General features: G+C 40.0%; 1 protein-coding gene across 1 annotated transcript in view; it reads right to left on the bottom strand.

The window, feature by feature from the left end:
- The window catches only part of ncanb (neurocan b), a 168,493-nt gene that overhangs the window by 28,046 nt on the left and 126,661 nt on the right, over nucleotides 1-13,786 (bottom strand). The window contains exon 11 of the mRNA XM_030082709.1: nucleotides 9,628-9,741. Within this exon, the coding sequence (XP_029938569.1) occupies nucleotides 9,628-9,741 (114 nt within the window). The remainder of the gene's footprint in view (nucleotides 1-9,627; nucleotides 9,742-13,786) is intronic.

Raw genomic sequence — 13,786 nt, 5'->3', positions numbered from 1 at the left:
AACTGATGAGTTTTAGTTTGATGACAAACGAGTTGTATTCAAAGATTCCAGTTTCATCCCACACTGTTACACAAGAAAAGAAAGATGAAGGTGTAAGAACATATAAATTCATATTCAATATAATCACTACAATTTATGATAGAGTAAAACATTAAGTGAAGAATACCATTCAATCATTTAATATGAAAAATAGTTGCCTGGGGAAATAAAAAATGAGTAAATAAAATTCATCGAAGGTGTGTGTAGAAATAAACACAGGAATAAAGGTTGTCAGACAGAAGACAAAAACAAACTAACCGGAGAAACAGACCAGTGTTTTCCAGCATGATTTCTCTCATTGTCTTTCTATTGGGTAAATGTAAAATCATGTAGGCAGGAATTAGCAAATGACCATCACTTTGAAAACATAGCTTCACACAAGCACAACTCTGTTTAACGCATTTCCTTCTGTACCGTAATGTGTTGAAACAAAGGTTTTTCATTGTGATACACATACAACTCAGCGTTATCTTAAAGGGGTGATCATGTTTGCTGTGGTTTGTATTAGTTTTGGGTAATTTTGGAGCTGTAATTAAGAAGATTTTCTGTGCCACTTTGGTGACATTGTTTTTTTTTTTTTTTGTTCAGAATCTTATTATCCGGATTGTTTGTTTTTTCTTCTCTTTATTACTTGCTCTAAAGATAGTGAAATTATTTGCACTTTCAGACTGACATCAATGCTGCTAACTCAGAACCATGTGATTCTCAGACCCAGGCTAAAGCTGAAAAAAGGTGAAAATATTGCACTTTAATCCAGTGAGCTTTACAGTCACACTGGCATTTTTAATGTAGGACCAAAAAATTGATTTCTGTGACATAACTTTGAAAAAAATGTTCTGTGCTTGGCTAACTGGATTATTGCGGGGGTATTTTTACCAGCTGAGCGCTCGACACCACTTTGAAATATACGATAAAAGAATCCAAACAGCAGCAGGAACTTGGACATTTATGATCTGCTGCCTGCATACAGCTCGTCTGGAGTCCGTCACAACTTGTGTTCGATCTATTTACACCTCTTTGGTCGATTTTTTGTACACACGTCAATCGACCTTCAGTTGAACTGCACCAGAGTTTGTTTGAAAACTAACCAGGACCCTGTTTTAAGGGGCTTGTTGAATCTGCAGCAGGGTTTGACTGGCAGCTGTCACACATCCGTAAGCGGACTACAGTGATTTAGCAATTGTAACAGGGTCACTCTGACTTGGATTCTTCATTGTGAGAATATAAGAATTCCTTTTAAAACAACAGAAGATAATATTGCTTCAGATTTATTTTGTGAGCAGCTTAGTGCACGCAGCATAACTTTAAAGTTGCATGCAAATTACCTTCAGTTGTATGAAACGGAAAGTGCATATGTTAATGCTTATGAAAAGGTCAGCTATGACAGGGCATGAGTTATAGTGTGAAAGTGATGAAAGGGTACAAAGTGACAGAGTGGCTAAAGGACTGCATCTGAAGCACTTCCTGCTGCTGTTAGTCAGCCCTGGCTGCTCTGCTCCTCATTAGTCTCACTGTGTAAGTTACACGATATCGTCTGCAGCTTGCCTCCAGTTAGCGGCACTGGTGTTGCTGCTGGCATCGACATACGCAAAGTCTTCGTATCTCTCTGCCCCAGATTCACCCGCCATCCTCTTTGGAGGAGGAGGAAGAGGAGGAGGAGGTTTTGTGCTCTACTTTGCTGTCCCGTAATGCTGTGTAGTTTTTATTTCATGTCAATGGACAACTTAGTATAATGCTGAGTGTCAATTTGGAGTATAAAACCTAAGAGCCACTTGTGGGAGTCAGAGAACCCTGAGCAGACAAAAAAAGAGTTGGATCTGCAATATCTTACAGGTTTCTGTTGGTTAAAATACAGCTTTAAGGGAAAATTAAGAATCATGCTAATATTAAGGCTGATGAAATGAAAACAGAGGCTCACAAACTGATGTGTGGGACTGCACCGGTACTGTCTTGCCTTGAAAATTTTGAGTTATATGTGATTTATATAAATTTTATTATGAAGTTCTGTTATCTGAATATTTGTTGCGGTACTTCCTGATGTCTGCAAACTGCATGGACACATTTGTGTGGTAAACTCACTGGCTCGCTTACTTGTGTTATCAGCCAACAGTTCCCCAGCTGAACTTGCCATGAACAGCTGGGACACCTCGCATCTTTCCAAGAACAATGTAGAGAATGTTAATGATCTGATACACAAAAAGGTGATGTGGAATGAAAAAAAAAAAAAAATCTGAAAAGAAAATAAGCCGCAAGCATTGCAGCAACCATGTTGCTTTAAAGGAAACTAGGTGACTAAAAAAGCAGCAGTCGAATGCCTTGGGATTATTTAGCTAAACATGAAATAGGCCTTTTATTTTCAATTTGCAAAATATGTACTCTGGTAGGAAACAGCCAGCAAAGGAATCATTTTCTGTGAAATAGATGGCAGTTTCGCTGAATCTACAAGTTTCTTCACAACTCTATAATTTCACTGCTGGGAGTCAGAATGTCTAGCTGTCATCTCAGCAGATGTTTAAAAACAGAAGAAAGATTACTGATGGCTGGCGGAGCGAGATGCTTGTATGTCAGTGTTTCTCAAATCATAGATGCCACCATTGTAAAAGAGAAGAAAGAGAAAAACTTACACATCTGTATTTGTTGGGACTCGTCTGAGAAAGATTAAACTACAATCATGAGACAAAGCAATGTCTAATGTCAATAAGACGCTTCAAAAATAGAAGTGTGTGTGTGTGCACGCGAGTGTGTGTGTTTTGATGGCAGATGAGAGAAGATCTTTCAGCTGTCTGCAACTTCACAGCACAAGAAGATCAGACTGTAATGTTGTATTCTGACGCCATTCAGGGACATTGTATGACCTCCCCTTCCCCTAAAACAAATGAGTAGCCTTCTATATGGGCACTTCAGTTTTTATTTACACACGAGCACAAATGCAAGCCCGCACACCTGTAAACAGGAACACAAGAAAAAAAACCACGCAGACACACGAACACACACGCACTGGCAAAGAGTAACAAAGCCTCCTGTGGAGCACAAGAGATGAGAGGTACAAAAAAGATGCAAGAAGTGCAGGGAGTGACAGTAGAAAGGTAGAGGGAGAGAGAGAAGAGGATAAAAGAGATGGCAACATGAAACAGAGGTGTCGGAAGCAGTGGAATAGCAAAGCAACAAATCCGCACTCTCAGCTACACACATTATGTCGTCTTTCTCCCTCGAAGGACAGAGGGGAAAGAATCGCAGAGTGAACAGCGGATGAAAAGAAGACTGCAGGAAAGGAGCTGATGAGAGCTAATGCTTTTCCCGTCACTTTTCACTTCTGTCAGGCTGAGGAAGATTTGGTTTCTGCCCCCTCTGATTAGGCTGCAAGCCCAAAAAATAAAAAATAAAACCCAGCAGGACCGACTTGACAATCGCTTTCAGTGGGGAAACAAGAGTGAAATAACTGTCTTTGGTGCCTTTGTCACTCTGATCACAACGGCATATTCTTCTCAACAACTGAACGCTGCATGAGGATTAATTGTTATACAATCAGATAACAAATGCTGACAATTCTTTATCAGAAAATCTCCAGACTCCTCAGCTCCACAGAGAGAATAGAAAAAAAAAAGAGGAAAAAACCCCCAGAGATGTGAACTGTAAATAAATTTGTTAGTAGCAAACCATTTTCTTTCACTCGCGGTACATTCAGTGGCGGACTTCGGCCCTGTCAACTCACTATTATTGACTCTCTGATGGGATCGCCATGGTAACAGGCCGGAGGGAGCCTGCAGTGAACCGGATCTACCCTGTGAGCTCGCAACTCATAGACCTGAACTCACACACCCACAAACACACAAACTCAACACACAGCACACACGAAAAAGGAGAAAAACTGAATCCTTGCAGTGAGACAAAGACCAATTGGATGACATTTAAATGGATGGAAGCCTCGGTGGAACAAATGAGTTCATTTCTGCCGCTCCTGTCGCAGATCAGACCTCCCTCAAGATATCAAACTGAGATCACGCTGAAATGGCAGAGCGACGCCTGTTGCGAATTGTACTTTTCACAGCCGATTCCTACGTTGCTGCCAGCGCGGAGCGGCGAAAGATAAAAGCGAAAGGAAAACACAGACTTTCGATTTACACAATCGGCCCTGCTGCTCCCAATCAGCCTTGAAGGCGGTGGCGCAGCGGGAGAGAAAATGTACATACGGCAGCAGCGCATGTCAAATGTGAGTCTCGCTCAGGTGATATGTGTGTGTTTGTGTTGGGTAAAAAAGGGAAATGGAGAGAGGAAAAAAACTACAACTTCATACTTTCTTTATACTGCAAACATATAACTGAATACTGAAGACTAGTTTAGCCTTGATTTATGACCCTGAAAGCTGTGGAAAGTGTTTCTACGCCTTATTTTTAAATAACTAGCCCCGATTTAAAAAAGCTGTGTATTTTTATGATAGCTTTAAACTGTAGCTCACATATGTTGAGCTCTTCTTTTTTTTTGTTTGTATATTCATGATCTGCACCACAGGAGGGTCATAAATATTAAAGCAATAATCATGACCACAGGGAAACGGCAAACGGCAGTTACCAAAGTAACATTTGCTCTGGTGGAAGATAAAACGGGGTAGCTAAGAGGTAATGAGAATCTGGAGGACAGTATGATTAAAGGGGTACTCGAGCAATTTAGTACTGAACCTCAATGGAGTCGCTGGACTTTTAACCATTCAGACACACTTAGAGGAGGGCCGTCGAAACTGAGCCAGCAAAGGCCAACCTGACCCAGTTCTTAGACCTAATATGGGTCAAGCTGGAAGATCACTTAATCTTACATAATAATGCAATTCATCACAGTGGCCTCGTTCAAACTCCACTAAAAGTATTTGTGAAAATGTGATTTTTCCTCTTAGAAAACCGTTATATATCACCAAAAACAACCGACTATTCATAAGAGCTAAGAGGTGTTAACAGAGAACATAACAATGACTCAACAGAGTCAATTAATCAAACTATAAATACGGCAGTATTTGATTCTGAGTAACGGGAGTAATCTTAAAGCTCGTGCCTGCTGTCATCCAGTGAACTACCTCACGTGGGGAGTAGAGCTGATTAGAATTTTTTTTTAATTCCTGCTAACATGATACTTTTTTTTCCTTTCCCTGTCAAAAGTCCCACAATAGTTTCTACAGCATTTAATATTTCCTGCTCAGTATGTCATGCACCTCAGTCTCTCCGCTTTGTATTGATTGCTCTGCCCTCAGAGTCGCAGATTGGACCAGACCGAGCAGAAAAAAAACAGGGGGAGACACTGGCAGCAGGATCCATTTATTAAAAAAATGAAGAAAAAAATAAAAGACAGACATTTAAAGCCATAGCGCTCAAGAGCAAAGGGGTCAGAGGTCAAGTTGGACCAGTAAAACTTGGCTGTGTTATATTTAATTTACCGCCAGTCCAGATTTCTAACCCTCTTCCACCTCAGAAACTTGTACTACCCTCTAATATCGCTGCAGTCTTGAAATATTAATTGTGCTTTTTGTGTGCCCTCGTCTTTCAGACGGTGTGCAGCAGTTTGCATTATTCAATCAATGTCAGAAATTAAATTCACCATCTTATTTACATCCTACTATATACACCGTCCTCTTTATTAGACTTTTTTTCTGAGACTGTGGACTTCAAACAAGGCTAAGACTTACACATCAGCACATTATCAATGCATCATATTTTTTATTTCTTTGCCAGTTTCTTTGCTAAATTCCATTTTGCATTTGCATTTTGTTTTCAACTTACTTAGTTCTAAACTTTATCCGGTTTTAATTTTGCCTTGGTGTTTTTTTTTGGTGCTGTGCTATTATTCTCTTCAACTTCATCCTGCATTTGTCAAAATTGTTATGTTTATTGATATAAATGGCTTTGAATTACTTTGTTGTATGAAAAAAATATGCAATACGCGAAATAGTTGCCCTGCCTTGTCAGTATTCAGGGTTGGGCAGTAACGGATTACATGTAAGGGCGTTACGTAATTCGGATATAAAAACCTTTAACTGTAATCTGTTTCAGTACATAAAAAAACCATGCAATTTTTTTAGAGGTATATCTGATAAAAACACGGATTACTGAGCAGAATTACTTTTGAACATCGGAATATACCAGGATTACAACTGTATACAGACATTCTGACACTTTAAGGCACTTTATGGCACAAACTGCGACACAAACTTTGGAGCAGCCTCCCGTTCTACTGTTATATGTTTAAGGCTCGTGTCCGGAGTTTTGAAAGAATGAGAGTTTTTTTTAATCCAACGTCTCAAGGTTCCGCCCTCCCTCTGCTTTCGTGAGCGGCCAAGCCATGCCCTTTCAATTGTGCACACGCATTTCCCTTGGGGTGAAAATGAGAGCCTCCGAGTCCTACAGCATCCTCCATGTTTAGCTGTTTACGGGGGATGTTCAGCAGACCATGGATATACCCGAGGTAAGTGGGGCGGCTGCTGCGTAGCTAACTCTCCTCTGCCTGGGCGAGCGGCCGTGCTCTCTGGCTGCATGCACACGATGATTGACAGCATGACAAGGTGGAAGCTCAAAATCTATTGGCTGAAGCTGACTGGCGCTTTTTCGGATAACATGGGGATCTATGAGACGAAGGTGGGGCTCATAAATAAATGTTTATATTGCTTTATGTTAATATTATATTATAGTATCGAACCAAACTAACACATTTAAGCTCTGTTAAAAAATGATACATACATTGGAAACGAATGGAAACTCCGGACATGAGCTTTAACCGTGAATCAAACAACCCACGATGCCATAAATTTTACCACCTGCTGCTGGAGTCATGCTGCTTTCAAGGAGAGAAACTCTTTGGCTGGAAACGTAGACATTTTGTATTTAAGTCAGATGAGGCCCAGAACTTCTCTGTATAATGTAAATTCTGCCTCCCAGCTGTGAAAATGCTCTCAACATCCAGGGACTCATCAAGCCTCAAGACACATCTACAGGTATGAAACACACCTGAAGCTAATGTTTTATTAGCCTGCTAACCTGTCGGTGACCTGCTGCTGAGAACCACAGCCTCACCAGGCTGAACTCAGAAGAATCTGATGGAGGCAATAATATCTTCAGCCTGTATGGAGGATTTATTGGAGACTACATGTTTCCTTCTGTCACTGAGGAATGAATCAACTCTGAACTCTTGAAAAAATATTTAGCATGGCATACCTGATCACAAATTACTACTGTACAGCTACACAGCAGATTGAGTATATGATATCAATGTGTGTAAACACTGTCAGTGCGGCTCCTGGTGCTGCTGCTGTTCTGTAGAACTACTAGTGGACCAGTTCAAACTGATGATTCTGATCCTGCGTCACAAAGAAAGTCAGATTTTAAGTAGGTTTAGAGGTTAAAGGTCATGTTGTTGGTATTAATTGGGCCTGAACACACAGAGTTCAGCAGAGTTCATAACACTAAGTCCACTGTGTGTTTGCTGTGTAGAGTTTTCAATACGCCGTGAGGATGACACATGTATTCGTCTATGTCTTTATTTTTATGTTTGCTGGTGAAATAATCTAAAAGTAAATACAAGTAATCTGGCATGTTACTTTTTATTTGAAGTAATTAGAGAAAGTTACATTCACATTTTTTGACAAGTAACTTGTAATTGTACCAGATTACAATTTTAAAGTAACCCTCCCAACCCTGTCAGTATCGCATTGATATGGGATGTTTTTTCCTCAGATGTCACTGCCACTAGCAAGGACTATTTGAAATATTCAAAGACAGTTAATTTGGGCTCTCATTTTATAATGTCCTTTGAATCATTTTTGGGTTTTTTAAAGAAAGAATGTAGGTCATTATAGGAACCTTACGCAAAATTACTGTCTCTTTGTGCGTATTTTTACCATTCAATGTAACAGGAAGATCACATTGGAAGGTTTAGACCATTCTTTGTGAATTTTTTTGATTGTTCAAATGCACTAATGACAGTCACACTAATGTTTTCATAAATATGCAATAACCTGAAGCAAAAAAAAAAATCCCTCTGATTCCATACCTGTCAATGACAGTGCACATAGATGTCTGGCCAGAGGATGGCAGAGATAATTATTTAATTGCATGCAATCTGCAACTGCACCACCAGACATGATTAAAACCACTTTGGTAAAATAAACTTTGAGAATTCATTTGTCTTTTATAGCTTTAGTTACTTTAGGTAATTAATTATTATTAAATCAGTTCGATTTAATGAGAAAGATTTCACAAAACCTTATGAACTTGAACATCAGTGCCTGAAAATTGGGTTGTTTTTAACCCAACATTTTTAAGTGTGTAGCAGTTTTATCCTGCAGGCCAACAGTTAACCGTGTAGTTTTGCCCCAAAGCATGATTTATTTGACTGAATCTACCGAGCTCTGTTTTGGATGTGAAAGCGTCATCTACATGTACATCTAGCAGATGCTTTTAACCAAAACAACGCAGATCTGAGAGCGGCACAAACACAAGCACGTCACCAGCTGGGAGACGACGGCAAACTTAAATGCCCTGAGGTAATCTCTGCTCCAGCATCATGTAGTTGATGTGAGATTAAACAAAACAAGCTTCAGTCAAATGAATCTTTTTTTGAATGAATTTGCGACATTCATCCCCTCATTACAACAAATCATAGAACACACTTGAAAGATGCCCTTCACCACCTTTACACTGGTGAACGTCAACCATCAATAGAAATAATCTCTTAATGACGTGAACAGGGATATGAAGGATCAGTGTTATATATGAAGCCAATCGTCTCCACTCTGAATGTCACGCATTATCCTCCTTTGTTTTATTCTGTATCTTCAATTATTTCATGCAGATTCTTAAAGAAAATCTTTTCAAGAAATTCCCTCTGCTCTGGGATTAATAAAAGTATTTCTGTTCTATTGTATTCTATTCTGTAATCAAATCTTTGTGGCTGTGGATATGAAAGTAGTAGTAGAAATGCATCCAGACTGTACCAGCAGCTGTGAGCCTGCCTCAGTGCCGTTTTGCTGTGACACATTCACCATGTTTCCATGTAACATGCACAGTTTGTGAACGCCCTCCTTCACAGCCCCCTTCTCACGTGGGAATTCCCATAATGAGAGACAAAACCAGCTGGACGCAGGTGTTGTGTCTAAACCCGATACATTATTCCAGAGGGCTTCCCTCTCTCCCCTCCTCCTCCTCCTCCTTTTCCAGCTCTTTGTCTACCTTCACATCCTCACATCCTCACCCCCTGTGCCCCGCTGCCTCCATCTACACGTCCTCATTAACTCCATCATTCGAAATGTGGATGTTTTTATCCACCACTCTCCACATCCTGTTCTTCGGGCACACACCTCTTCTCCGGTGCCCCATCCTCACACTCGTCCCCCACATCTTCCATGCTCTTTCTGTTCTAACCACTACTGTCCTGCCGCGTTGCTTCTTCACCTTCTTCTTCTCGTCCTTTTGTTTCTAGCCTCAGTTATTTTCTCCCATTCTGTCTGCCTCTCCTTAACCCCCTCTTTCACCTCCATTCTCTGGAAGCACCCAACATAAACCCCCTTTTACTGAAATGAATCAAAATCAGAACATCCTTCCACATCGGTACCTTTTTCGCAAGTGGCTCCACCGTAGCTGGGCAGACAAAGGCACACAAAGGAATTGATCTCATCAATGCAGGTTCCTCCATTCTGGCATGGATTAGACTGGCAGTCGTCAATGTCTGGTGAGAGAGAAGAGACAGAGGGGATGAGTCTGGTTTGGTTAGATAGAAACACACACACACACACACACACACACACACACACACACACACACACACATACACACACACACACACACACACACACACACACACACACTCTCTCTCGCCTACTGGCACACACAGACACCACTTTCTGAACGGCTACTTCTTAAACTACCTGCCACGGCTTGTTACGGAAAAAGCCCCAGAGAGATCAAACTCGTGAAGAGATTAGAGGTGTTTCTGAGAAAGTTATAATTAAGGAGAATTGATTGAACTTCATCAGTGAGTGGTTTGGGATGCACTGAAGCGCATGATGCTAATTGCAATGTGTTTGCTGGACGTGCTGCAGTTCTGCTGTCAAACTTTACCCGCAAAAATTGTGCGGTGTGAGAAAGGAAGAGAAAAGAGAAAGACAGACATGAGGATTAAAGACAACAAATATTCACTTTAAAGATGAGCTCCCATCTTCAACAACACGTGCTCCCACACAAAATGCACCAGTTGTCTTGCTAGCAGCAACAAAAACATACACACAGATCCAATTCTCTGGGATAATATCAAAAGCAATATTAAATGGTTGTGAACAAATGCAAATCCACATACATATTTTGCAGAGGCGTTTGAGGGGCGAGAGTTCTCATTCTGCTGATAAAATGGTAACTATTTTTCTGGATGATCAGGGCCAGGGGAAAAAATCATTAAAACTGCAGCTGGTATTCCACAATCCTCTGCCATCACAACAATGCGAGAGTCCCTGGGGCCCTGACAAGAGGTCATGGGAGGTGAAGGGAAAGTGAAGGGAGAAGACGGAGGAGGGGGTAAGTTGTCAAAGAAGATGCAAGGATGAAAATCTGTTAAAAAAAAAAAAAAAAGAAAGAACAGAGAGGGAAGTGTTCCAAACAGAAGGTGTTGAAAACAAGAGTGGGTGGAGAAATACAGATGAGAAATGATACAAGTCTGGAAGTTGGCAACTTTTAGTATTGGATTATGGCGGCTTTGCAGGCAGGCAGCGTTCGTGGCGGAAGAGTCTGTTTGGATAAACAGCATGACAGCTTCATTGCTGGTGCCCCGCTTCGTGCTGGCTGATATCAAAAGCTGAATTTGATGCAGGAGGTAGAGACCCTGACGGAGGAGTGAGAATGAGATGCTTGGTTTAGTGTATCTCTCGATATCCCTGTAAAACTGTCTTTGTGTGTTTGACTCATCGGGAGGAAAAATAAAATACAATAAGAGAATAAAACTGCAAAGCAGCGATAGCCAGGGAGCACAAACTTCCCACGCCACGAGCTGTAAGTTTGGGTCAGACATCAGACAACGAGTGGGTGCAAATTCTGAAGTGAAGAAAAAAGTTAATCTCTAATAACTTTTATTTTTTTCCCTAAAAGATAAGGTATGTATGAACAAAATAAGGCCAAATGTGGCACCGCCTCATGTAATGATGGTGCATTTTGTAATAATCTGACACATACTGAAAAATTCTTCAATATATTTTTAACAAACTTGACCAAAAATTTGTAATAACTTCTTATATATATATCGCAACAATTATTACAAAATGTGGACGTTCCACTTTTTTGAAAGTAATGTAATAAGCTGGTACAATAAGCATGAACTTTGCCTCTTATTTATATACATGATGATTTGTTGAATAAATGGCAAAAATTTAAATTCCCTCGTTGGACTAGCATCATATGTCACTCTTTGCTTTTGCTCATATGCTGCCAAACATATGCACCAATGGGAGAACGCACCGCTCTAAATCAGGCTTAACGCTTGAGATCACCTGCCATTGTAGCAGGTAGATTTTCAAAGTTACAAGACAATTCGTATCTGTAGTAGATATTTATTTTTTCTTGAGAAATGAAACCACATTAAGTTCCACTGAGTGCATGTAATCCAACATGTTTCTTCGTGATTTAGCATGAAAAAGCAAACAGAATGAATGTAAAGCAAGTCTTGTGGGAGAATGTCTTATATTGGGGCCCTGAGTGAGAAAAACGTGTAAATATAACTAATCTTATATAATAAAAGCTTTGCTTATTAGGTACTTTTGGGAACAGAATTGCAAAACACCCACAGAATAATCACAGGATCGCTGTATCCTATCGGAGTTTTAACAGCCTACTGAAACAGACCATTTTCTTGACCCTTTTAACCAACATAACTGATTTGTAGTTGATATTTGACAACAGCATATTCATAAAAAGTTGCAACAATCTTCTGTTTGGTCTTTGGTTGCAGCTGCTCAGTAGTTTCCAAAAGCTAAGGCTACAGTCATGTTTCTTGTTTGAGCAGTCAGTGTTGGCACCAGATGCTGATCAAGACACTCTTGAGAAAAGAGGTTGTTATCTAAATTATTATTATTTTTAAACCTGGTTAACAAAAAAGATAAACACAATATTTGCAGACCATACTGAAGCTGTTCAAGCTGACTTCATGTCAGTTTGAATTAGGAGTGTTTTTAAGCAGCTTTATTTTGACAGTAAAAAAAAGGCATAAGTAGGCGTCAAAGAGACATGACTTGTTACATAATACATGTTAGTGAAGGCCAGCATTAAACCTTCTGCAATAAGTCATGAATGATTGCAATAAAAAACACCTGGATTTTATATTGGAAAACTACCTGAGTAAAATACTGGTAAAATGTATAATATATCAAGTAAAATGCAATATATCGCTATAAGGAGAAAGAAAATGTACTTTATCGGTCCTTCCTGAGAAAATTATGGTAGTAACCTGTTGGCAGAGGGATTCAAACCTGCAAACTTCAAAACCCAAGCACAACTTCTCTAAACATCAAAGCCATCACTGCCACAATAAAGGCCAGAGATAATAAGAGTGAAGACATGGAGTGCACGTAAACACTATGCAGCCCCTGAACACAATTCGAGGTCAGTAAACTTTCAGGTCACAAGCAGGATTTGGCAGGTTCCCATCACCTCTGAGAGAAAACATCGCTGTACAGGGTTGTTGGCCAGTTCGGACAGTTTACAGGATGATTGTGCTGCAGCATCTGACTGCAAAATACTTTGCTGTGGAGGGAGATCACACTAACTAAACAGTGTTGAAATTATGTTGTGTGTAAAATGATAAAAACTACAGCACACAAACATGTTTTTGTTCACCCAAACATCAAGTCAGAGGAAGGTGTGCAAAGCCGAATAAAGCTGACAGATGATTGAAAATGTTAATTTCAAGATTTAGCAAAATAAAACAGAGTAATACAATTGAAAGTCTTCATATTAATCAGGATGGCATGATCAGAAATTCCTAAATTAATCACTTCAGTCAACTTCAGTCAAGTGAAGTGTTGAATGATGGTTGTGATAAATAAACATTAGACATATGACTCCCCTTCCACACTCACTGAGAGTCAATAGATGAGCAGGCTGTGAATACAGCTGAGAGAAAAACAAACAAATGCTTCGCCATCAAACATCAATGAGTGTTTCAAAGGGAGTAAGACAACGTGCACCTCTTGGACTTCAGGAGCACTGAAGTCAATAAAGTACAACTTTAAACTCCAGCAATTACTGTGGTGAACAGCAGACCAGCAGATTTTATCAGGAGGAAACATCATCCTTCAGTCAAATTTACAGAAATTTGTAAAAACTCATTGGCGAAAACGTCCAATAAACACAGATCTGATCATTCACGACCAGAAGTATGTTGGAAGATGCTAACCTCAAGCAATGAGATGGACATATTCCATTTTTCCCATGAAGCAAATGTGACCTTGGCAAATAGCACCTCAGCACTGAACACAGTGATTTCAGACCTTCATCCATGTACTCAGACACTCCAGCACTTCATTGCCACTCACTCACTCACACACACTCACTCACTCACTCACTCACTCACTCACTCACTCACTCACTCACCTATTGTTTACCAGACTGTCTTTAAATTTGTTTGAAGTAATTTCAACATTTTCTCCTGAAGATTATTGGGTTTGTCGTTTTAATTTCCTCTTTAAATTTTTGACTTTGTCTTGTGGATTTTGTACCTCTTCCTCGGTATA

The sequence above is a fragment of the Salarias fasciatus genome, chromosome 23 (assembly GCF_902148845.1).
Source record: "Salarias fasciatus chromosome 23, fSalaFa1.1, whole genome shotgun sequence".
NCBI classification, from domain to species: domain Eukaryota; kingdom Metazoa; phylum Chordata; class Actinopteri; order Blenniiformes; family Blenniidae; genus Salarias; species Salarias fasciatus.
This window is presented reverse-complemented; position numbering and strand designations above follow the sequence as displayed.